Genomic DNA, 27,648 nt, shown 5'->3' on the forward strand with positions numbered 1-27,648 from the left:
CGGAGTAAAAGAACAAATATTTTATATTAAATATAAGAAATTCCTCAGATGGCACATGCTTGGTCGTCTGTTATTAATAGTGATTGTTTTTTTAAATCTTTTTTTTCTTCATGCAAATATACCAAGGAGCACATGAAAGGAAAGAGAGAGCCAGGTCTGCAAGCAGTCGTCTCTTTCTAACACCGTGCTTACACTCCCCGCTCGACACCGGCAGCTCCTGCAGCTCCTGCAGCTCTGTCAGCGCTGGTGCCATGCGCTAAGGAGCCCTCTGCTCGTAAAGCGCAGATTTATCGGGGAAATTAACATATCATTAACATACCACAGGCACTCTTAAAAGAAGGTTATTTATAATTAGGTGACATCAGAGACACTGGCTTGCATGGTGCTGGAGAGTGAGAAAGTGAAGAGGAAGTTGCAGCCGCTGGAGAGAGGCCCCGGAGAAGACTTTCTCTTTTTTTTTGTTGAAAACAAGAAACTGGGACGACCAAACCTTTGTGTGATGTGGTGGGAGACATTTGGGGTTTTTGCTGTCCTATTTCTTGCCATCAATAACATTCTACTGGCCTGCTTCTGTCGGGCCTGAATGGCCTGTGCAACCCCTCACTGTTTACAGGGTATATTTTTCTGTTGCAGTCTAAATTAAATGTGCTTCTGCAGACAAAAGTTATGGCATGTGCTCTACTTTTAGTGGTTTTAGTATAAAGTAACTAAACAACAAATACATGCTCTTTTATTATATAACAACACCTGTTTAAGGCTAAAAATCTGTAACTTCGACATGTTGACGCCTCTGTGGCATCGACAGGATTGGATTGATGTTGTAACTAAAGCAAAGATAGCGAAATTGTTGTCAGTCATTGAAAAGCTTGATGCTTTCTACATCTAGTGAAGTGAGATACTACTCAGTTTGAGTTGTTTAATGCAATGCATGAAAAATAACGATGTCATTCGAAATGCAAGTCTGGTGCAGCAGTTGTTTTGAACAGACTTTATTGGCGGTGACAGCCACAACACGTCTGACCTGACCAGCTGATCGACATCTTGGTATCCATGTTATGTTTTGTAAAACTCATAATCAAGACGGTATTTTGAAATAAGGGCACCAAGGATCAGCTATAGACGGATGGCCGTTCGGAACATAATGTCCTCTGTCCGAATGACATGTTCTGCCGTGCCAGCAGTGCGGCTCCATGTTGGTTAGTCGGTTCATCACTTTGCTCTAGACTGAGATAACTCAGCAAATGTTGGATGGGTTGTCATGAAACTTTTTGATCCCCATGATATGTGGTCCCCAGAGGATGTACCCGAACAACTTTGGTTACCCCCTGACTTTTTCTTGAGCATCCCCTTGATGTTGACATTTGTGATTTTGAATGAAACATCTTCATTTAATGACATCCCCATCAGCCTCAGCCATACTTGTAGATCTGTGAGGCTGTAATCGTAGTAAAGGGAAGCAAAATGTCAGATTGATACACCAAAGTATTGGTCAGAACTGTTGTAGATAGTTAAATAAGTAATTTGCTACATTAGTCAATTGTTGCAGAATCACAATTCACTACTCTTGACACTACTAATGTAAACATATCTTCTACCACATTAAGGATGTTCTTTTCTTTTTTTTAAAACTATTGTTAAAATAACTCATTTCACTCTATCAAATATATTCTTGCCTCCCAACGTTGCTTAATGTATTTTAGCAGAGCTCACATAGATGAGAAAGATGCAATAAGATATTATGATTAAGTGCACGAGAGCACATACTTTATCCGTGCATTTGTTACAAGGACAGGCAGCTGTGTGACGACAAAGGTGATCAGTTAAATGTGACAGCCGCGGTAGAAAAGATTGTAGGGATTGCCTGTTTGCAAATCTATACGGTTAAAGGAACCCACGTAAATATCTCCTGTCTGTCATTTGTTAACTCTCCAGCACCGAAGCATCAAACCTCTTTGTGTGAAAACTCCCTGCAGTAAATCCTTGACAAAATACAGAAGAAAAAACAAGATAAATGTTGCTGACTGTGACAGCTAACTCGTGCTCGTTCCCTAGACAGAGTACATATGATACCAAACTGGGTATTTTCTTGTTTTTTTTGTACCATCAGGAAGAAGAGCTACGGCAGAGCAACGAGTCCAAATACCACCACCTGAACGAAGACCTGCACGTCCTCATCGAGGTGTTCGCCCCACCGGCTGAGGCCTACGCCAGGATGGGTCACGCTCTGGAGGAGATCAAGAAGTTTCTGATACCAGTAGGTTATCCCTTCTTTCTCCACATATACACACTTTCTCTGGCCTTCGCTTTCTTTCTTCATGGAGAAACTCCATGAGACTCATCTTACGCCTGTGCACAGTGAAGTGAGCGAGTAACAGCAGCAGTGCTTTCTCGCTCACATTATTTGTACGTTACTGTAATTCTGTCAGGGCCGTCCAAGTGTTTGTGTAAAGCGTCTGGAGATCCGTGTGTGCGATCCTGAGTGGAAAGTCGTGGGTACAACAGGAATAAAAGAGCGCAGGGGGGGATTTCTGCATGGGCCAAACTCTTCTTGGCAGCAGCATGCAGTAGGGAGCTTATTTACTCTCCCTCCATTCATTATGGATGATCTCTCCAGTGCTCAGAGCTATGATGATTTACATCTCCCCATTAATTATCAGCAGACTCCTCCCCCAACCCCCTCCGCCTTACCTCTTCCCACCGTTGCCATAAAACATATGTATTGATAGAGCGGACACATGACAATCATATCATCGTTTTTATGATTAAAGACCTATTTCCTTGTTAAGTGTGTATTTTAATTTAGTGGCAAAAAGCAACCGTGTGAGAAGATGAAGGCAAATGGGGTCGTGAGGATTTATCAACGGGCGATCTGAAATGCTTTGCAGCCTCAGGAACAGCGGTCACGGCAGTACTATGAAGTACATTAATTAGATATTCCCGGGGTTGTAGCCCTGGAGATAGAGGACGGAATTTAATACAGTGTAATTGAAAGCGAGTCTATTGCTGTCGGTGTGTTTGTGTGTGAACACGCTTGCCTCTCTGTGTGCAGGATTACAATGATGAGATCAGACAGGCCCAGCTGCAGGAGCTCACATACCTGAATGGTGGCTCGGAGGATGCCAAGGTGCCATCGGTGAGGGGCAAGTCAGCTGCCCGTGGAAGAGGGACACCTGTTCCAGGGCCTCCAAGGTAACCTGCCTCCAAGTGTGTGTGTGCAAGTTGTTGTGTATACGTGCACTTTGGTGCCGCTGGGGAACGGGTATTATTTACAGTTAAGGAGCTTCTGGAAGGCAGTATTCGTACAGTATCCAGTTAATGCTGCCATTTAGAGTTACAGAACATTTACGACTGCCTCTGTTTGGAACCAACAACGTCGTCCTTTTGTGTTGTTTTATGAATGCAGCTTTGTAATGTCTTGAGAACTTGGCCAGATTTGCTCAGTTTACTAGATTATCAGTGCAAATGTTGGCTACAAAGTGCATGTTTCAACACTGATTTACGAGGCCAGCATCCCAATACACAGTCAGCTTCTGGACTGATCCTGGGACTGAGCTCATATGCTCAATCATTGGCAGGATGTTTGAGTTCATTATGTTTTATAAAATAAAGGATAACGTATTGATCTTGACGACACAACGTTGACTGTGACAGTGCAGAAACTTTATATGAGAAACTAAATGCATGTTTTTCATATAATTCTAATAGTCCAATCTTTTTGACAAATTAATAAGAGGCACAAATTACACATAATTCAACATAACCAGTGGTGGGATGGCTGCACACTGCTTGTTACACACACAGGGACATGTTGATGGGAGACGTGGGAGGACCACCTACCTCTCCTCTCCCTCCCTTCACATTATGCCACAGCAGCATTAATTCACCCCCCCCCCCCCCCAACAAATGGACAACAACAAATAGTCAACAACAAATATTAAACGATATTTTCACTGCTGTCAAAATAACCAATTACCTTTCAAAGGGAATGGGCGATGACACACTGATTGGTTTAATTCATGTTAAGACCAAAACTCACCTATGATTAATTCAGAGACTACATACGACCCCTTTGCCCCTTGGGGCATACATGCGCCATGCACTTTATACCATGGGCTTCAAAATAGATTGTTTAAATATGGCCAAATCTGCGGCTGAAAAAAATGCGTATAAAAACAATAAATGTCCTCTATGTTTACTTTTCCATTTTCTTTTGTTCATGCAAATAATACCCATCGTCTCTCTGAAGGAAAGGTAAACGTAGCGGAACCTTACATCACAGCACAACGTCTTGACCAGGAGGCTGCATGTTTGGATGTGAACAGATTTTGATTGCGACAATGGAGACCATTATTCATTTTTTTCCAATTACCTACCAAACAGATAATGTTGTGGTGATTTATTTTAAACAATGTCCACAATCTGATCCTAAGACGTTTTGTTTGCCTTACCTATATGGTTGAATGGGTCATTTTGGAAGGCACTGACAAACAACCTGTTTCATCATTTAGAGCTGTTGGCTCACTGGCAGCACACAGTGTGTCATAATGTACAAGCACTGATACAAAATCATTCAATAGGACATATTGAAATAAAACTTAGAACAAGCCAAACAAAGGTGTCCTGTTTAATGTGATAGCGTATCTCTCCCTGTTGAAGTTATGTCTCATATTCTACAAGAATGAATGGCAGCAAATAGCTTTTTTCAGAAGGCAGAAAAATGAGCCCTGCTGACTATGTGCAGACCTGAGCAGGAACTACAAAGAAGAGGCAGCAACCATAGATGATTGGCATTGAACTATAAAACCAAAGCACTGCTGCTTTCATTTAAAGTTGCACTGTGCAAATGGCTGCTTATCTACTGGACTTGCCAGGCTGGTTTCTGTGCACCAAAATAAACCAACCGGACAAGAGAGACAAAACATCTGCTCTGACGCTGGAGAGTCCTGCTTTCTCTGGACGAAGCTGTCAATAAAGTTTGGAGAAAATTCAATCAAAGGGACGATCTCACTCTTTCTCCCATTTTCTTTCATGTTCACTTATTCCCAGCCACAACTCTTGGCTTCCATTCATTCATATATTTTACTCCTTGCCTATTATTCAATACTGGATAATCCATATTAACTTACACCTATTTATAAGGTGTAAATTATAACACCTTATAATTTACACCTTATGTGAATGTGGCCAAGGGGCCAGTAGTTTTAGAACCCTGATGCAGACCAGTGACCTTCTCAGCGCGAGTAGTCCTAGTAGTTCCATTACTGATTGCAGTATTTAAAATTGATCTACAAAAAAATACGGAAACTGTGGAGGCAGGTTGGAATAGAGAACAGTAAACAATGAGGTATAGTATGAGTAGCAACACTGGATTACATGCGTTATCTTTTTGTGTGCATCCATTGTGCCTAGGTCGGCAATTTGAATCCACAAACAATGAAAGCTCCTGTATACAGAAGTCAGAGATTTTAAATGTTCAGATTTATGTTGTTGACTATGTCAATCAACTAAATTGGTCAATGACAGGTTGAGCGTGTGGGATAAAACAAATATATAATTGTATATACTGTATATACATATCTACTTATCATCAGCACTTGATGCCATTAAACTGCCTCCTGATTGAACTGGTTTTAGATGACATACATTAATTTGGGCAAATTTGGAGCTTCTGAGGCAGGTGACTCTGTTCTTCTCAGACACACTGTGATTTAGGCAGTTTACATTTGGTGAATATAATAGTTTCTTCTATGCAGCCATATTTTAGCTGAGACTAGTGTTCATGTGTGCTGAAATAGGTCGGAGGGGCCATTAAGTGAGCAAGTAGCTTTAATAGAAAAACAGAAATGATAGTAAATACAGTGATGCAATGCCACATTTGCAAAAAAGCCTTTATGTCAATGCAAATGGTCTCCAGGAGATGCTCTCCCATCTACGCTCCCTGTGAACACAAACTAATTCCAGCTCCTCTGAGACCTCACAAGACTACAAATAAAAAATACTCATGGCCATTAGAAAACTTTAAGTCTCTCTGCGTCAAACGCAAAGAGCCGCGTTGTTAGTGCTTTGTGTTTATAAAAGAAAACACTTCTTTCATCAGATTCTCAGATAAACAAGGTCACCGAGACGGGCTGTTTGTATTGCTCTGAGTCACAATATAATTGGCTACGTTTTAAATTACACTTTAATTACAATGTAGCATGCCTGTGTGATAAGACGGAAGTCCTATAGGCTCCTGACCAGGAAGTCGCATGCACTTCTCTACATATTCTCACTCACATGTGATTACCTTTGATTGTAACCGCTGCTCTGGATTGACTCATTGTAGCTGTCACATATTCCTCTTTGTCTTTCATTGGCACTCTTGCTGGAAGTGAAGTCGCGCCATTAAAGAGGAACCAACTCTCAGTGCTCCGCTTGAGGGGTGGTCCAAATTTCTATCAAGTAAACATCCTCCGCTTGTCCCCTTTAGTCAGGAAATTAAGAGAAACTTCCCTTTTTTTCCCCTCCTCCTGACCCAAATCTGTGATGTTTCGCCGCCAATAATAAAGAAAAAAAAAAAAAAAGCGCAGAAAGATAATCACAAAAGCAACCTTGGTGGTTTTCTGCTGCTGCTTCAGATCAGTTGACGGCTTTTAAAAGGAAGCTCAGTCGGTGTAAAAAGCTCAAACAACACATTACCAAACCACAAGGTCAGACTGCCTTTGATTTCCAACGGAGCAGCTTGACTCTGCTTCCATCATGATTACAGTGCAGTTTAGACTCTGGGTTCTGTGTTAGTTCATCTGCATGGCTGCACATATATCAGTATCTCGCTATTTTGCAGCAGAGCTTTATGGGAATTATGCCTGTTTACCGAAACATTTAAGGTAAAACCAAACCCCCAAACTGGCACCACAGTATGTAAAACATTAATGGGGACAATTGGGTTAGTGTTCCACTTCCCCACAGTCAAAATGTTGGGCTTCATTTCAAGACAAGAAAACATCCATCACCGTTTTTGTCATCTGCCTTTTACTGAACAGACAGGAAAGCAATTCAGCCATAAGACGTGCTGTGTTTTGAGTAATGGACGTGACTCACTTTTTCTCGACTGGAGGTACTTGCCCTCCACCCTCGCTTTTCCTCAGTCTCTCCACCTACACATGTAACCTGCCGCTGAATGTATCAGATGCACTGCTGTGGTTTTACCAAGCAATTCTGGAGGATGTAGGAAATCACTAACTGGAGTGAAAGTAGACGAGGCAGCTTGACTGCAAACATAATAAATTACAGCACCTCATCATAAAGACCTGGGATGCATTGGCGTCTCATATTTATGATAGATAATACTATACTTGTAATAGTATCTTTTAATGCTTTAAAATCAACATGTGTAGAAAGAGGATATACTGCATGTTACCTGATCCATCCCATCTATGTACACACATTTATTTCTCCCTCCAATAACTCACAGAACTCATCACACTCCCCTCAAAAAAGGGACATAGGAAATGCATTTAAGTTTGTGCTCTTTCCTCTAATCCTGAGCGGATGTTTTGTGTCTTTTGTCAGGACTCGAGGAGGAGTTCCTCCACTGCATGCAGCGGTGCCCCGGGGAGCAGCACCCAGAGGAGCCCCACCCATCCGGGCTCCGTCTTCCAGAGGGAGGGGGGTTCAGAGAGCCAGAGGGGCCCCGCCAACCGCTGGGTATCGGCCGGCTCCTCCCATAGTTCAGGACACATATGGCGAATATGTGAGTATATTAAAACTCATGCACAAATGCCAAACATTTGCTTAATCCAGTGTTTCAACTTGTGAGAATTTGCTGCTTTTCTGTGTTTTATGTCTGGATATCTGACTAAACAAGCACATCAACTTGTTTTGGGCTGTGGGGGCTTGTGCAGGCCATTTTTCATTCTTTTGTGGCATTCTTATAGACTAAACAATCTGTGCCCCTTTATTATCCACAGTGTTAAGACATATAATTAGGAGTCAACAATGCATACGTTTCAGGATGCAATCAATACCGCATAGCTGTTGCAGCAGCAGCAGTGGACGCTACCTGTGATTCGGGTGTCAGCCGATACAGCTTACCGATCAGATACCGGTGTTTAACCAATAAGCTGTACGCCTCACTGTGTGGAAGTGACTGAGATCATTCTTTCATGTGCAAGGCAACATCTCGCTTGGCTTAAACATTGCGTTCTTAACTTTGTAAAACAAAATACAGCAAAAAAAAATGCATAGATGTAAATGTGCTGAATTGTTATTTATTAGAAATGATGGTATCTGATACCAGATCAGCCTATTGTCAAGACACCCAATCCTGCTTTTTGAGTCAGCATCAGACTGATATCTGATATCACAAGATAAAAAAACGACCGTTCACATAGGAGTTTGATTTCACTCGCCATTTCATTTGCATTATTGAAACGTGATCGCAATATTCTGTAGTTGTTCTGTAGGAGGTGGGGTTCATAAAAAAAAGAGAGAGAGAGTATGATGATGTAGAAATATAATTAATTATCTACCAATATGAAATCAATTTGATGCTTTGAAGCACTGCCAAATGAATATTAGGTTGGAAAATACAACATTTGCCCGATTTAACACAACCTCCCATATAAACCACACCCATGTTCAGTCAGTTCGAGACATATTATGTTGTTAGTTGGACACAGAAGAGATATAGATAATGACGTCTCTATACACCTCTAGAAGGTAGTACTAACCAATGAAAACAGCTATAGGCAATATCTTTGAATTATCCACCATAGCAGAGAGACTGTTCTTTTCTTTTAAACGTATTCATTTCAATGTTGTCAGCGTCACAAATGGAATTGCACTTATCTCCATTGTATTGGGGTGGCATCACTTCATACCATGACATGTGAGAAAATAAGTTGTTTCATAAGTTGGGTGAACTAAACATGTCCATTTCAGCACAAAATATGCACAGCTGCTTAAACACCAGCCTGTAGGCGTTGATCGCCACCATATTAAGTTTTTTATGTTGCGACATGAGGAGTTAGCAGAGTGTGAATTATTGTGGTTTGTTCTTTTAGCTTACCTGCACAGTCTTATGGGAACCTGTCTGCAATATCAACAGCTGCCAGAGATGAATATATTAGGCTTAGAGTCGACTCTTTGTGCATTTGCCAAGAGAGTCCCCCGCCGCACTGTCAAGGGAAGTTCCCCAGGGACTTCAGCATCAACATCGCATATTTAGCAGATAGAAGGAGAGAGGAGGTGGCCTGCGTTGGGAAATTGCCCCAGCAGCCCATACCTAACCACATCTGACAGGTTTATTCGGAGGTTGCAATTTAAATGTGTGGAGGTCGTAGAGAATGACTCCTGGACCAGCTGTTTCCCATCATTGTCACAGTTGTAAACTGCATCCCCCGACACCTGCACCTGTGTGTCCGGGTGGAGAAAAAAAGACCCCCAACATCTGCCGGATGATAAATCTAACCACATCGCTGCAAATTAGAAGCTGAATGAGTTTGACTCTGTATCATCAGCATACATCACCATCCCAGGACAAGTGTTCTCCATCAGGCTCTGACAAATAGGCTCTTGTATTCATCAATGAAATGCCAAGCAAGTTTTTTTTTACATTTGTTGCCTTCATTTATCGCTGCTTACTATTCAATCTTATGCATGTTGCCAGCGTTCTCTTTTTGCTGTCAGGCATTGCCACGGGCCAAAACATTTGTTCAGCTGGAGTGGTTGTCTTCGTCTCTCTTGTTCACATTAAAAGCACCAGACCTAGGTTACCTTTTGGTGAATTTGTCATGATGACGCATGGATACACACTATCATTGTCTGGATGTTTTTTGTTCGACATAATCTCCCTCTGTTAAAGCTGTTTGTATCAGTATCAAATTACTCCAAATCCAATTGTTACCAAGTAAAATTCACAGAAATGCTATTATCCCGTGATCCGGTCCTGGCAGGCCCATCAGTCTTGAATGGTTACTATGATTGCAGCCAAATCTCATTTCATGTAATTCATTAGGTGCATTGAGAGCTCTTTCTTACCTGCTGCTAATCCCGTTGGAGAACAATTAGACATGATGTAATTCTCATTACAGAAACGAGGCTGCATGTCGTCTTCTTTGTTCTATATCATCTCTGCCAGCATGAAGGAGGCTAATTGAGGTAGCAGAACTTCAGTTTCATGTTAAATCTAGAGCTATATGTAAGCGTGTTTGTTTTTGTTCACACAGAAGCTTAATTCTCCTTGGTGAGAAGACCAAGAAATGTGCAATGCACGTGGGTTGGTATAGTTTATGTTAATCCGTTCTCAGCACTGTGGGTCCTCGCTGAGTGTTGTGGCATTAAAAAAAGCATCCCCCTCTCCGCATGTCCAGCCCCTTTGAGAGCCAAGCATTGTTAATTGAATCATGTTCTATATGGAAAACATTTCAGATATAGTAATAAAGAAGCTGCATCCAACTGCTGTGGCAGGCAAGACCAGTCATGAAGAGAAGATTGAAACCCATCCACGTGGGACAAAACCTGTGATTTGTAATAATTGCTTCTATTCCCACACATTACAGCCACATATACAGTGTATGCACATATCATTTATATTCTCACAATTGTATTAGCAATGCCAGCAGTATGAGATGGCAATGTTGGTTGGTGGGTCAGCCACCACTTGGTGATTTGCCATGAAAAGTGGTACATATATTCATGGTGCCCAGAGGATGAATCTTAATGTTTCATGTAGCGCCACCAGCAGCTTACATTTTTCAATTATGCAGTGAAATACTTTTAAACATCTCCAAGAAATATGGCAATGCAATTTTGTAGAGGTATTCATGGCAAGCAGAGGGTGAATTACAATGACTCTGGCGGTCCCCTGGCCTTTTCCTGCCACCAGTAGGTCATATTTTAACTCTGTTGAATACTTTGGTTTATGAGCAAACACCTGCAAAACGAATGGCATGTCATTCAGCCTTGGCTGTACTTCCATCTTAGGGCTAATCAGCAAATATTAGCATGCTAACACGCTAAATGAATGATGTTAAACATTTCACCTGCTCAGCATCAGTGTAACATTGTCATTGCGAGCATGTTAGCATGCTGACGTTACAGAGTGGCTGTAGACTCTTAGAGTTGTCATATTACTGTTATAACAGTTGGAGTAAAACAATGACAATCAATACATTATGAATATCTCGTATGATGATTTTGTAGAATCCCTTCATAGAACCACCTCACTACAAAAAGTTGTTGGAACCCACTGTTCAGCCAAGGCCGTTCTGTGTAGACTTTGCATTTTCTCCCCGTGCCCCCATGCCTCTGCACAGGATAAGCAAGAACAGACGAGTAGAGCTAGTTGCATCAGACGCAGTGATGTTGAATTTCATTTTCCGGTGCAGATGTTTTATGCAGGGCTAATGCATTAATGACATGAATCCCCCTGATACTACTTGACAGGTGTGAATGAGCTTTATTCAAAACGTAGCCAAAAGATCAAAAACAAAAAGGTGGTAAAGTAAGACTGAGGAAAGCTAAGACATTTGTCAAGTGTGCACAGGTTTGTGATACTTCAACTTGATGCATGGGCCAACTTTTTTGGCGTCCTCAATCTGATAGCTTGAGTAGTATTTCTACCCCTGCAGCGGAAAAAGCTTCAGCAAATTCCAGCCTTTTCAGCGTTCTGAAATATGCTGGCAGGAAGAGCAGAAAAATGACACGTAGCTTTGAGAAATTTTGAGAGCAAGACGGATGACCGAGGGTTACAGATACTGCATTCTTTGTTTTCTTTGAGCAACATCACAGGGTCTTATTTTGCTTTTATTGCTAAGACGTTATAGGAGGAATGTGTGGCACAGCTGTGCAGAGACGAGACTTTTTTCTTTGACCAGATGGTATAGTGCTGAAGTCATCCGGGAAGAACAAGGCTTTTTTTCTTCTTTTGATTTGCTTAATTTTCTCGCTTTGTTGTTTTGCATTTGTGACACCTTACGGGTTTAAACGCAGGCCACGCAGCATTCGCAGTTGTCAGCAAAGTTCATAATGTGAGGACAGCGTGTTGCTAAACTCATTTGGATTCAGTACAGTGTGCAGGGAACAAATCCAGCGCCTGACAAGCCTGCTCTGGGTGTCAGTGGCATCCTATCTGTTACACTGGTATTGTAGAGCACAGTGGAGCGGCTGTGATACCGCTGTTGTAACATGCAGTGCCAGGCCCTCTGTTAGTCTTCAGTGGCCTCAGAGGCCAGTCCTTATCTTTTAACAACACGCCTCTCAGCCATCCACTGGCATACAAATGAAAGGCTCACTTAGGAGCTGCCCCCCCCCCCCTGCAACCTCTCACTGTCACACTAATCCTGTTTAGTGTTGGAAACACAGCGCTGTCGCAGTATTGTCGTGCTATTGTGCTCTCCAAGATATTTTGGGTAAATGGTATATCAATACAAACACATCAGATATTATAATAGCTTCACTCACACTACCATCACAGTCCGCTTCCCATTTTAAAGCTGTTTTTCCTTGTGTCAGACACCAAAGAAAAGAGCCATTTTCAATGTGCCAGTGTGATTTATAAACCGAGCATGTTTCTGCTCTCAGCTTGCTTGTAACTCAATTAAGAGTAGCTGCTCTAATAAATGGAACTAACATGCCATTGTTAAAGTGTAATATGGTCCTTAATACCAGGCAGTGCAGTCCAATGTGAGTGGACAGCACCTTGAGAGAGTTGTCTTTGAGACGAGGACTCACTTAACACTAATGGCACATGGCTCGTGCTGAAAACTAATCAGGGTATCTAGTACCTGTTCTGCTGTGTTAAACCTTATATCTGTTCAGGTTCAGTTGGCCCAGAACAATGCTGATGTCAGTAATGTGAGGAGGATGCTTTAGTCCAGATATTTCAGCAGCTACTTATAATGAAATGTGTTTTAACCACCAAGAGAACAGTTCCCCAAAACTTCAGTAAACATTTTCACACTTCCTCGCTACCTAGATATCTACTTGGGTGGGTTTCTGTGGAATTAGTATTTGATATTCATGGTCCCAGAGGATTCATTTCAATGTTTAACCAACCCCCCCCCCCCCCCCCCCCCCCCCCCCCAAAAAAATGTCCTCTACTCCAACGTTCTTGCCACACTTCACAATTTTTCACAATGTCAGATTGTTATTAATTACTTAGCACGTTCATGCTCCCCAGAGGATGAATCTTTTGCATTTTGGTCAACCGAGATTTTCTCTAGATTTTGCTGGTTGAGGGAATGAACATTTAATTGAGTGACTCGCGGTGTTTCTCCTGGCAACCTCAACTGTTGGTTATTTCGTTGCACTTGAGTACTGTGACAACTAATGGTTCATAATTGCAGCCTCTAGGGTTCTCTAGCAAGCCTTTTGAATTCAAGGTGGTGGTAGAACAGACAGTTTTGCCATTTTTTCATGTTTTGTCTCTGTGGCATAATCTCATGATATCAGCCTTGTGTTGGATGTGGGTGTGTTTCGAATTTTCAACTTCAATTTAATGTAACTGACAAACTAAGCCCCACCATTGTCTGGACAGCCTCTGGGCAGGATGCACAAGAGGATGTCGGTCGGCGGCTCGATCCCTGGCGTAATCCTTGAGTACCAAGAGTATACGAGCTACAGGTTTCTGATAGTTTGAAAAACTACATTTTAAATTGCATTAACACCTTAGTTGTCTCCTTGCCGCCTCCTTAACATAAGAACATCATAAGAAATGTGTAAAAAACACATTTAATTAGTTATTTCTTATACAGAAGGAAATTTAATTAATTAAGCCTTTCTAGAAATAAATACAATTTCAAGGTGTAGGAGAGAAATGTCCTCGTCTCTGCTGGAATTTATATCACTGCTTTGAAGAAACATTGTGATTAAAGTTCATGATATCAGTGTCTTATATGCCCGGTACAGCCGACGCCCAATCATTGTCTTTGACTAGCCCCACCTGCTCTGCGTCTTTAACCATTGAACACTCAGCCCAAAAGGCAATAAGATGCTCGTTATGATCCAATTATATATCTGCAACACAGCGTGTAGTCCCTACACTTTATACATTTCAGAATTTCACTTTCCATTTATACATAATGCTTTTCCCTTTAGTGGCCTTATTTATTATTATGTGTCCAAATGGCAATCATAGTTATGGCCTTATTATATGGGTAAAAGACATCAAACTGAAAGACTCAGTGAAGACAGTCGACTTAGTCATCTTTTACAGAATTTGACTCTGTTTTTATACTCAAAGAAAATATTTTACTTGACAACTGAGGCGGCCTGCACGATCACAGCTGCATGGTTTTGCTCCTGTCGAGATTCTTATCATTCAATATTTATAACCCTGCTCATTTATTCCACTCTGCAATAGGTATAATAGAGACCATTATATTTAAATATAGTGAAATATAGATGATCCCTAGAGTTTTGCAACAAAAACATGCGTGTTTCTGACAAAAACAAAGACGTCATTTCAATTTCAAATGAGGTGACATTTCCTAGCTTCAAAGACTTAAGCTGTGGCTTTGAGCAAACAGTGTACGATGCACTGGGTATTTCCAACACTTTGAAATGCTAAAGTATTCAAAATTCATAGATAAAGTACAGCTGATGGTAATCTGATGCCCATTCTGTATATATGTGGGAAAATGTCAATTGCCTAAAAAGAGAAGCGTGTGCCAATGTAATGGACCGGTGCAGTCTAGTTGCAGGCCCAGTGCTTGGCCTGTGGTGCTGCTGCTTGCAGCTCTCTCTTCAACCAATGCACTTCCCTGGGTCTTGAGCAATACACCTGCCATGACATAGTTCCATCACACACTCAGGTCGTGGCTGCTCACTTTCAGAAACACCGGTGAAATACACTCTTCGGGAAAAACACCGGGGGCAGACTTTACCGTATGACAAGGTAGGCAACCGGAGACCGGGGGCTCAACGACAAGGGCCCCGAACAGCTATAGATTTATTATGATGTTTAGATCTTAAAAATATAAAATTATATTACTATTCTAGAACTCATTGTACCTCGGTATAATAAATAAGCAACTCTACTACTCTTTATGGAGAAATGTTACTGCTTACTCCACCTTGAACAGAGTAAATTGAAGTACATTGTGATAATAATGACTTTCACGCTTCACTTGAATTAAACATTTTGAATGCAGAACTGTTACTGTGCAGTATATGTGTAAATATATTTAATGTCCCTCTAGGTGTGATATCCCTGTGCACACAACCTTTACACACAAATGCATATAACTAGCTGTGTTTAGTTAGCCCACCCTTCAGAGCAATGAAGTATACACTTTTACCTTCACAATGGTAGTTTTTATTGTACAGCTTGATTGCATTAAATTGAGCAGTAACATGATTTCTTTAGACATTTATTATACTAGGACTACCTACAAGCAACATTACTACTGCGTGTTTCCAAGTTTCAAAATTCCTCCGCCTATTGTTTTTTTAGATTGCCTTGTCGAGCCTCTTCACTCCAGAAATCACGTCCACAATCCTCCTCGATGTTTCATTAAGCAGTAAGAAGGTTAGGATTGGAAATAGCAAATCAAAGTTAATCTGCCTGTTAATAAGTGATTTTATTAATTACATCTCTTTGGAGAAAATTGCACTGTATTATTTTTTCAGAGCTGCTTTTCCTGCCGATTTTAAAAGCGTTCAAGGGGTTTAATATTTTCAAACGTACAGTTGGTGACTAAACTTAGTCCTGGCATTAGCATGGGGAATTGCTGACTTTGGAAAAGCTCCCGTAACTGCAGAGTTACAAATGCGAGGAGGGATTTAAATTCCCCTTGAGCTACCTCTAGACAAATAGATGGACCTCCACAAAAACAAACAAACCTCCCACTCACATGCAAACAACAAAGGAAATACAAACAACTCTTGAAAGCCACCCAAAGGGATGACCACGGAGAGGTTTGAGCATATGAAAGTGATTCCTAAAATGTACCTGCCAGGTTTTTCCCCCATAGTGAAATAAAACATGTGCTGTGTTTTACCCACAAAGCAATGAAGTATTACAACATCCGGGCCTCTTTGTTGAGAGTAGTTATACTTCACATCTTCACATGTACTTCGTTTCTGGAGGATTAAAGATAAAAGAGTCAATTAAAATGCTGTCATTTGGCAAATGCATGTTTCTATTCAGGAATTAGGGCCTTAATAATAATATGGATGTGATGAGCATTTTCTTCTGGTGCTAAATCTCACAGACATTCATTTCAAGCATGCAAATCAGGGGCAGATGGAATTAGCCAGGAAGTGTGCGGGGGATGAGAGATGTGTCGCTAGGGGTCGACGCCTTTTGTGGAACATAAGTCCCATTTATCCGAAATTAGGACGGGTGCGGCACTGGTTCGCTTTGATGTTCCTCTTGGCGGGAGCCTGGGTGGAGTGCAGAGGGGGCACGGGGCAGATTGCTGGAGCACAAACAGATGTTCAAGGCTCATCCTTTGAGGTGGTGATGAAACGTTGCCACAGTGAGACTCTTTGCATCCCACTGTCAGTCAGTTGACACTAAGACAAGGGGCAGGGCTGCAGTTGCTACTTTTAATGGTGCTGCATATGGTCTGTTATACCAACAGCAGCAGATCAAGCAGTTTGACCTACATCTGTGCTCAGTTGAAGGCTTCCGTGTATTGCAATGTGTTGTAAAAACGTACTACCCTGTAAGCATTTGATGGCTAGTGAAGAAAATGTCCAAAGTAGAATACAATGGTTTGGTAAAATGATGCTGAAATTGTTCTTAAGTCGTTTAACCAAACAGTGCAGCACACAGCAGCTCTTATCCAACACATGCCTTCTCAACCTCATCGCTCTACATTTCAACAGGTTGCACCACATCTGCACCACGTCTAACTGGTTGCATTTTGTCTATGTTACTTCAGGAATATGACGAGGACTACGGAACAACTTATGATGACCAAGGATATGAATCGTATGACAACAACTACAGCAATCAAGGACAAAAGTGAGTTATGCTCTTATTTGCACCTGTCTTTAAGGCTTCGTGACCTTTTGCCAAGTGAACGCAGACCGGCCAATCATAGCGTAGCATCGTCCAGGTCCGGACAAGTATCCAGCTCTGCTCCATAGACTCTCAATGCAATGGTTCCAGATTTCCTTCATGTCTAAGCTTGTTTTGTGGATTTGGAGCTCGTCATAGTGATACTCGTTACCGGGAGAGGTTGGAAGGAGATATGCGTTTCTAAAACGTTACATTTATACGTACAAACCTGTGGAGCTAACATAAGTAGAGTAGATCAGCACATTATTAACTAGCATTAGCACTTCAATGCTGCTCTAGCTACTGCACGTAAGCACATACTGCTTTTTAATGATTGTAACAACACCCTGTTTCCATCAATGAGGGTAGGCTGATTAACAACCACTCTGTATCACGCAATTCAACTCAACTCAACAGCACCACAAGATAAATCCTCCCAAATGAACATGAAGCTGAATCAACACCTCTCAGGAACAGTTTCAACAACAACTGAACACTATAAGCTTCTGGAAGGGGAAGTTATTGCAGGTCCGTTGTATTAGAATGCATTATCTTTAGATAGGTGTACCTCGTAAACTGAGTGCACTAATGAAGAATAAATGACTCCAATTGAACTGGGTTATCATCATAGTACCCTTTAGAGTCCATACCAGGGCAAAAACATGACAATGGCAGGACTCCTAACAGCTTGAGTGAGAGCACTGAATAAAAAAAAGACGAGTTATATTTATACAAATTGATGAGCAGCATCTGAGGGAAGAAAATCCGCTGCAGTCTGGCCATTTGGGCTGGAGTAAATGTGAGAGAACATGCGATAAACTTGAGATTTGCGAACAGCTGGATGATGGTGCTTGAGCTGTTAAGAGTCATTTATGCTCATGTTCTGCCCTGCTTGAAACTGGAAAGAACAGTCTGCGTTAATGAAGTATTTTGCGAAGTGTGAAATGTTTTAACTGACCTTTAAGTTGTCTTTTAAGATTAACTCATAAAATGATAACTTTCACCTTGAATTCCACTTACAAAACGATGCGGTACGATGCGTGCACGGCAAAATCTCTAACTTTGTTTTGGAAATAAACCAATCGCACCAGACTCAGTGACGTGCCAGCTCATTACGTTAAACATAATATCCTTTGTTTTTATCACCCTTTAAATATATAGCTAAAGGTGCATTTTGCTCAATGTATTTTTATGTCGACGCAAAATAAACAGCCTTAGTGATACGTTGCTCCATTTAACAAAGAGTCTTACACAGCTAAATGCAAAATATTGATTTTCTTATATCCAGGGAGCTATAACACTCTACAAGCCGCACAAGGTCAAAGGCTTTCTCTTCGGTGTGTTGGTGCCCAACTCTGTTTCATCAGCACACAATGTGCGACATTTATGTACGCCTGTCTGTGCCACTTCAAAGAAAATGTGAAGTTGCAACATTTAGTCTTTCAAAAAAAATTGGATTGTATTGGCAGCAGCTGGAAAAGATGAAAACAGACAGAGAAAAAAAAAGAACATTATTCTGTCCTTTGGCTTTTGTGGAGCACGGTGGTCGATGTTGTCTTTTGTCGAGGTGTCAGGATGTATGTCATCCAGGCTTCATCCATCTTTTGTGCTATCTCTTTTTCTGGGGCCAGATCACACACACACACACACACACACACACACACACACACACACACACACACACACACACACACACACACACACACACACACTCCTCTTCCTCTCTAACACAACGAGGGTTGTATCTGGAAGTGTCGGTGGCTGTGCTCGCTGGGGAGAACGCAGGTCCGCCTCAGGAATCTGCAGCTATTTGTTTTATAAGCATCCTCGTGAATAATGGTGGGGGTGTTTTGGTAAAGGTGGCGGGGCGCACCGGGGATGGCAGCACAGAAAAAAAATGAAGTCCATCATATGAAGGCTGGAGGCTGGGTCGACTCCGAGAGATTTTCATGTCTGTTATCTGGTGGGAAACAAAGCAGCTAATAGGGCCCAGACATGGAAGCCTTTGCCTCCAGAGACAGCTGATTCACTTACTTCTTCTCTTATTTCTGTGTCCTGGATTTAGTTTAAAAGTTAGTGATACTGCGGGCTGACATTGTGCATCTGTACAACATAAGCTTTATGCAATATTTATGTCATTTGACCAACCTTGAATTGATTCAATTTTGACAATTTGTCTGACAATACAAGATGTATTGTTTGGCATGTTCTCTTTGTTTGCCCTTTGTTTGCTCCTACAGTCAGAACATAAGAAATGATGTACATAATAGACGGGTTATCCATTCAATACCTTTTAATTATTGCACTTTAGCTACTGCCATCAATACTGCAACATAATCCCGTCCCGCCGTAGTTTCCTCTTCACAGTCACAAGCCTACTTAGCTTTTTGATGGACAACGGTGCATTATTTTCACCCCGAGCCTGAGGAAAGCCATAGCAGGTCCCAGCTGCAGCAGGGCCTTGAGGAGAGTGTGTCTGCGCGTGTGCCGGTGAGTGTGTTTGTGCATGTATGTGGACTAGAAGTCTCCTAACAATGTTTCAAGAGCCTAAGGAGCTCCCAGTCACCAATCTGAGCTCTGACTGCGTGGCAGGATTTCAGCTGCCGGAGGATAACAAGCAGAACAATTTACAGTCTCTCTGTCATGGTATTACCCCAGCGGCTTGTGTTAGAAACAGGCCTGCCATTTGTGAACAGGAAGGGAAAGGAAGAGGATGGTTTAAAAAAGGATTTTGCTCATAAAAAGATTGTTATGCTGCATCAGTGGATTCACTGATGCCTTAATTATCTTGAAATATGTGTCCATAAAACATGAAATACATTTAGCTACACGTGGTTACACACAGCTATCTTACTATCCTAGGTAATACGGGTTTGTCCTCACGTTCCTCATCGGACACAGCATCACCATAGAGAGGACTCTATGAATTAGTTGGTCCGCCATCAGAAGATTGTGATAATTGATTAGCATAATTGACAAACAAATATTTTTGAGACCCTTGGCAACGGGATTTGCGGGACTTAAAAACATGAACTAGATAGAAACAGACACCCACCATAGCACTACCAGTAGTCAGAAAGCCCACATAGTGCCTTGGATGAAAGAAGTACGGGACAGTTGACTAAGTAAAATGGTCCAAAGTATTCTTCTCAGCAAAATGTAACTATCAAAGCAAATATTAAGGCAGATCCTTCGTTTCACAACAAGATCACATCCCTACTCGTCATATTTTGCCACCGGTGGCAGCCTTTTGCAGATCATCTTGACCCTGAAGCGGTCGCGTTAGTTAGTAAAAACATGGTTTGGCTTAAATTAAGTTCGCTTGCAATGTAATACAAGCTACGGATGTTACGTAATGTGACTCAGTGGCATAGAGTCACGTCCTGTGACATAACTTTGTCAGTGATGATCACTCAACTTTTGATTAAACACGGGACACGAACGCCGGTCCTTAAAAGTCCTGTGTCGGTTTGACTCATTGATGTGTAAAAGAATACAGTCGCACACATGATGCAAAAACTAATTCAATGATTTCGCAACGTTTTGCCTTGTCTTCTTCAGGTGTCAATCATGGGGAGGAGAGTCCTCGAATCACAATACATGTAGTGGGAGGAGCACATAGCTTCCTGATTCATTAGGCATTTAAAAATTTGATCAGAACAACAGTTTTAATCAAAAGCTTGTACAGGCTTCTACAGTTTGTCCTATCCAGAACCCCTCCAACTCATCTTGAGCGCAATTCTCACTCTTAAATGCTACGTCTGTTTCTCTGTGTTAAATAATGACACAGATGGGTTTACTTTGGAGTTCGTTTAATGTCCAGTGCATCTCATACAGACGATAAACGGTGCCTTATGCGTTGGTATCAGACTCAGAGAGGCGCTACAAAGCATTGGTATTTGACGCCCCGAGAGTGAGATTAGAGTTTCAGCAGAGACACGTCTGTTGTGATAACATCCTTTACCTGTAAGACATATTTTGATATTGTAAACTGTCACACAGTTTACAGCTGGCTAATGAATATGTATCAGTGCATCACAATTTGATTGTATATCCCATTCTGTAAGTCGTAGTAAAGCTGTCAGACAGATATTTTTAAAGTAAACAATTAGATATATTTTTTCTGAATTACAGCCAAGAAATCTGTGGATCGCATAATTTTTTAAATGATATAGTTGCATAAGGCAAACACACATACTGGCTGTAATGTTTTACTTTATTACATATACATCTATTGTATACTACTGTCACTGTTGGGCAGTGATACTGAATGATACTGGATTTAACTGCTACAAATTGTAATACTGCACATCACCGTCAAACAGTAACCACTGACAAATGAGACAAGACAACCTGTGTCCCTACACTGTACGCATTCTGTCACACAGGACAGCCAGAATTGAGTAGTTTATACATAATTAAATTTGAAGGGAGAATTTGTTGCTCACAACCAAAAGACATGCGACTTAAGCTAAAAAGCTGTTTTCAGACGCCTTGAAGACATTCTGCGACATTTACATCTTTCAGAAGAGAGCTGATGCCTGGGGGAACCTTGTGGAACGTTACCTCAGCGTGACAGCCGTGGCAGTCGGGTCCGCCAGCTCCTAGATCACAGCGTCCCGTTACCGTGTTTATACAACACAGAGCACCGAGCCATCATCTTTTTTTTTCGGAGAAGCAGCAGAGAGTTTCATCTCAGGAGAGTTATCGGAAGCTTGCAGCACTCCTGTACCAATCGAGTGCTAAGGTCAAAGAGGCTGCTTGTGTGGAGAGCGTCTTTAATTTCATCAGCAGAGAGAAGGTGACGTCTCTGCAGGGAAATGAGAGGGACGGCAGCTGTGGCACGGCCCTGGCTGGACGCTTTGGAGAGGTCACGGCGTGGTCGTCTCTCGCAGCTCGGGCGCGATCAAAGCGTTGTTTCATACCTGACACCTCAGAGACAGCCGGCTGCTGACACCTCGCACCTTCCCTCGCGTCTCGCTTTGGTACGTTACATTGTAGGCTGGATCCCGGAGGCCCGAGGGCACGAGGAAAGCTGTGTGACAGTGTTTTAAAGGGCAGTCACACCCCCTTGAGGAATGGCTGTAAATCTTAGTACAAGAGACGGCCACGGAGGAGAACAGAGGAGAAGAGTGGCGGGCTTTCTAAGTTCCATCATGTAGCATTTTAGAATCAAATTCCTTGAAAGAGCCCCAAAACTACTGAAGTCTCATCAGCAACACATACGCACACAAACCTCCAGTTGTATTTAGGCACAGTAGTGAGCTAAATGCTAACGTCAGTAAATGCTGGGTATCTGATTGCAGATGCATAGCAGCGACTTGTTGTGTGCTCCCATGCCGGCGCAGGACATGCATCCCCTACAGTCTTTGTGTTGTGTTCACCTGCAGCGGATGATCAGCCTGCCGTAGTCAATGCTACTTCTTTGAGGTGTGCTTGTTGTGTCGGGGCCCTGAGGCAGACAACACCCATTTAGTACAATGGGAATATCCGGATTGTGTTTTTATCTTAGAACAGATTGGTTGTGTTAGCTGTCTGCCTCTGAAATGCCTACGGTGCTTCACAGTTGCTGGGTACCTGGGTGCTGTTTTCAAGGTAGACAGCTTGTCTGGATGAGTGACAGGTGCTGTGGCGGGAATTAGACCATCTGAGGGAAGGGAGGGCGGGATTTACACCTCTCACTCTGTCTGGAGACAAAAGGTGGCGTATTATAAATTGTAAATGTAATGTTCCTTCAACAAGACATAATGTCTTTCACAGATGCCAGATAGTCACAGTGTAACAGCCCAAACATGTTTCCAAGAGGCAGTATTTTCCCTGAAGGATTTGATGTACCCCCCCCCCCCCCCCCCCCCAAAAAAAGGAAGAGGAAAGTAACGTATGGTCTGTTAAAACCAGAGATAAGACTCATTTGTAGAGGCAGATCTTTGCTGTAGGCCAATCTTTCACTCTTTGTGACTCTACAGCAGGGGGTCAGCATTGGAGATACCTCTGCAATCAGCCACCACATTGAGCAATCACCAGTGCATCCATAAAGAGGCTTTCCATTTGAAATGATGTGAGCTTCATTTCTTACTAAATGTTTGAAAAAAAAGGGAAGTGCTACTTTTTTTTTTTTCAGCCATTTTTATATTGTATTGTTGTCTGTAGAAATCGCCGCTGAGTCGGCGTAATCCGAGCATTCACTGGGACAATTTCATCCACATTTTACTTTTTTCAATCTTGTGCTAAGAATATATGAAAAGCACTGTTACACAAGGAAGTATTTTTGCTGAAGGATTCACAGTACAACCCCGTCTCCCATTCAACTAAACTGCACTCTCAACAAGTTAAGTTGAAGTGTAGAATATGCATTAAATAGGCTAATAGAAGAACAGCCGCTTCCTTCCACATCACACCGACGCTGTAGCCTAATACCTCTGCAGCCCCTCGTAATGCACTTCTAGATTTCATCAAATTTATCACAGAGGACGGGAAGAGTAATGGCGATGTAAGAAAACAAAGTCCACTAGGGACGTGTACTACATCATTCAGATTTAACACCGCCATCTGTTTCGCGTTGCCCAGGAAGGGCAACATCAGTGCTTAAGACGCAGCATTTACAGAGATGACAGATACTCTGGAGAGGCAGGGTCTTTACCTGTGGAAAAGTAGATCTGGAATCAGGCGCCTGATGAAAGAGACGCCCTCCTCTGTTGTGTTTGCCTCTCGTGGTCCACGCCTGCGCTTTAGACGGATGCGTTTGTTTTTTCTTGGCCAGTGAAGTTTGTAGAAACGCAAACCAGCGGACGCCTTCTGCTAATGAATGTCAAATCAGCGGCTGACCTATTTAGAAAGTCAGAGCATTTTCACACCTATGACAGGGCTACGCCTGGAGTGAGATGTTTGTGTTCATGCAACCAGCTGTGCACTTCTGACAAGGCGACGCTGTGATTCGGAGTCAATGATGATAAATGTAGAATGTACGAGGCAGTGGAGAGGGTTTTTGAGGTTAAAGTTTACTTTTATCTCATACTGCTTTAAACTTGGCAACATATCTTCTTTTTTTCTTTGCTTAATTAAAGGAACCTGAAAACTTCAAATAAAGCCAGTGACTGGAGGATGTGCCTTCAATGTTTCATGTACATGATGATACAGCTTTGTATGGAGTATGCCTACACCAAGCTGTGCGTTAACTTCATATTTGAACAAAACAAGCAGCGTGTATGCAGGCAATCGGCTTGAAGTTGCCGTATAAGACAAGTCATACAATCTTTCCAAAAAAAACAATTAAACTAACCAAGCTGTCTGCCTGTGTAGCAGTTAGCTGTTAGCACGGTGTTATCACTGCAGCAAATTGCAAGATTAGCCGTGGACAGACACAGAGGTGCACATTCACTCACGCACAAGCGTTGAGCACGATTCTCCTGGCGGGGATAATAATGATCTACAAAGCAACTGCTCCTCTACTTAAATTGCCAAATAACAAATATAGATGTTCTCCCCTAGAGTCCCTTTCTGTGATAGTACTGTACTTTACACTGAATATGTTATCTGTGTTCTGGCATTCAAAAATAAAGCTCTTTTTCAGTAGGAATGCTCAAATTCTTGATGTATGCACTGCACACTGCTGGTTGATGATAAATGTGCTGAAGGACAATAGGGGCTGTCCAACTTTTGGCCACACAAAGCACAATTTTACCGGAATCTTTGACCTTCAGGATGTGTCTCTCAACACTCTCTGTAATTGAGAAGAGAAAGTAACTACAGAGAGAAGTTGTGTAGCATTATTGATAAAATGTCACCTCAGAAATTAGAGGCGCCTAACAGCTTTTGCTGCACTCGCCTCCTTTGTGAAGAGAGAAGGTCTGCAGTGGCAGCTCTCAGCACAGCAAAGTACTATTTTTGGTCCTCTCTGCCTTCAGCAACAGAGAAACCTCAACAGTAAAAAGAGTTGTTTTTTAAACAGGTTTGTTTGTGAGGTAAACAGTGAAAATGAATGCAGTGAAAAATGCTGACCGCCTACAGCATGTAAGCAAGCCTCTGAAATAGTGCGAGCATTGCTGTGCAGCAACCTTTGTTTGTTTTATTTGGATGTTTTTTTATTTTTTATTGTTGAATATGACCCAGAGTCGGACAGGAAAGCTCAAGATTACCCGATATTTCACACGCTTCCTAATATGTCTGTAAGCACCTGTGAATTGTGGCAAATTAATTTTCTGACATTCATAAAAATTGATGTTTATTTTGAAGGAGACCTCTCTGGAATACACCCCTGCATTTTGGCATTGTGGGAAATCGAATTATTTAGCATCTTGTCAGGTCTTGTCTCGGGGTACACAACATGACAAGCCGAAACATGCACTCAGCTGCCACGGTCCTCTCTCCGTCTCCCCGTCCTCTCCCTCTATACGTCTCTGTCGGCCGGTGAATGGTGTCGAGGATATTGCAGCGACATGACACCCGTGGCAGAGCGCATGGTGGCTCCTCTCCCGCAAGAGCTGACTGGAAGCCTCTCGCCCAGAGCAGCTGGCCTCGCTTCTTGGACGGAGACTACGTTAGCACGGGCGGGAAGCCTTGTTTGCTGCTGCTGGCTTAGCATTGTTTGTAGTTGAATTATGAACTGTGTAAAATTCATGCTCAGCCTGACTTAAGGCTCAAGCCTCTGTTGGGAGCTTTTTTCATGTCTCATTGAGCCGCCGCAGTACTCTTCAAACGATTCCTCTCACTGTCCTCAATTTAGACTGTTGTCCTGTCCATGCTTACCAAGAAATGACTGCAGAAAACAATCAAACATTATCAGAGGAGCGTTATCAGAATACAATACAAGAAGACATATTTCCTCACTTTCTTTCTCTGGTATTTAGTAATGCAGAAAATGTAACATAAATGTGTTTTTGTTTCTTTCTCAATGCCAACACAATGCAGGTGAATACAGTTGTGTATGTGGGGATCACACCATAGATTATTTACAATTTTCAACAAACCAAAAACAAAGTTCTCAAATGTCCCCATTACTCTGGTTATCCTCAAAACACCTTTAATAACGGTTTAACGGCACCACACAGTCACACTAATAGTAGTACCTCTCAGAATTAGAGGTGACACTGAGAAGTTCAGTTTGACAGCGAATTATAAATAAAAATGAAAATGACGATAATAATTACTAAAAGGTGTAATCGCTGCGCAGCTTCTCTTTATGAAGCAGATACTGCTCAGTCAGAGCAGACTTAATAGCAAACAGAATTAGTAGAGATTGATTTCCTGGAGTGCTGCAAACTGTGGTGTAATTTGATCGAGGAGTGGAGTGTCTCAACCTCTCAGACCTCAGTTGGGCTTTTTAAGATCACACCGCAAAAAAAAAAGCTACTCTATCGCGGTAACTGGAGTAAAATGTACTCCGTTACTTCCACCGCGGTGTGTCATTACTGTCACCTCTTTGCCCTCAGCAGTCGGGCGGTGTTGATGTGGTGTGTCGGGGTTTTTCGATGGTGCCTTCAGCTCCCTAATCCGGCGAGCAGAGAGGTGCTGCTGTCGCTGACAGACTGACTGACAGGCAGGGCGGAGAGGACCCAGCTGTGATGGCTGGTGTCGGCTCAGTGGCAGCCTTATGATGAATTACCTCTCTTGAATGATAGCGCGGTTACTGAATGATACTGACGCAGGATTGTTCTGTCAGCATCTCGACGGCGACCGCAAATAAAAATAAATAAATAAGCGAGGAATGAACCCGCTCTGCAACTCGCCTCCCCATCTTTTTATTTTTCATTAAAGTTGCCACCTCTCATAGATCTCCATATGCAGTGATATGGAACTGGAAGTTTGTGCAGAAGTACGTTGGAGGAAATTGCCTTGTAACGCCACAAATGTGGCAGAACTTCTGAGTGATTGAAAGCTGCCTTTAGTATATAGAAATGTTTTTCCGTGTGTTTCTCTTTATTGCCACTGCAGAAATTATGGTATATGTTATGATAAATGTTACTTTGATGTTCTACCATAAGTTACATCGACACAGAACGCGTTGTTTTCTTGTTTCATATTCTGATATTCACCTTTCTGCTTTGTCTGTTTACAGCTCAGATGACTACTACGAATACGGACAAAGTGAGGAGTCGTATGATTCGTATGGTGAGTTGCAGACCTTTCTTTCTCCAATATACCTTGTGTCAATTGTCACAACATCAATTTATAGTTCCTCACTCGGCAGTGCTGGCCTCATTTAAAAAAAATAATAATTAATATCCATATCATTTTTGAAGAAAATTACAAACCCTACCTTTTAATTAGTATGTCATCTAACATCAACTTATTAACCAAACATTAATGCACTTCCACCTGAGGGTTCTGACGGGAAGGAGAGAAGTTAAGCGGGACAGAGAGTCTCTCTTTGAGCTCTCGCTGACGTTTGTGAGCATTGTCGGATGACACGTGATCATTAAGTCACTCGTTCTGTTAAAAGCTTCTTTTAGCTCTTTCCGGTAACTTCTGACATTGTCGGCTCCCTTGGGGTGAACTCGGCTTAAGTCGTTTTTCTCTCTCTCTCTCTCTCTCTCTCTCTCTCTCTCTCTCTCTCTCTCTCTCTCTCTCTCTCTCTCTCTCTCTCTCTCTCTCTCTCTGCGTGACACTGGATCATCTCAACCCCCCTTTGGCTGCAGTGGGTCATAATGGCTTCTTTTGCC

General features: G+C 42.1%; 1 protein-coding gene across 1 annotated transcript in view; it reads left to right on the forward strand.

Annotated features, from left to right (window-relative positions):
- Positions 1–27,648, forward strand: part of khdrbs3 (KH domain containing, RNA binding, signal transduction associated 3) — an 82,277-nt gene that overhangs the window by 52,031 nt on the left and 2,598 nt on the right. The window contains exons 4-8 of the mRNA XM_076075312.1: positions 2,108–2,254; positions 3,050–3,189; positions 7,552–7,732; positions 16,872–16,954; positions 27,045–27,097. Of these exons, the coding sequence (XP_075931427.1) occupies positions 2,108–2,254; positions 3,050–3,189; positions 7,552–7,732; positions 16,872–16,954; positions 27,045–27,097 (604 nt within the window). The remainder of the gene's footprint in view (positions 1–2,107; positions 2,255–3,049; positions 3,190–7,551; positions 7,733–16,871; positions 16,955–27,044; positions 27,098–27,648) is intronic.

This window comes from Anarhichas minor, unplaced genomic scaffold (genome assembly GCF_050575085.1).
Source record: "Anarhichas minor isolate MPS153535 unplaced genomic scaffold, ASM5057508v1 ptg000051l, whole genome shotgun sequence".
Lineage (NCBI taxonomy): Eukaryota > Metazoa > Chordata > Actinopteri > Perciformes > Anarhichadidae > Anarhichas > Anarhichas minor.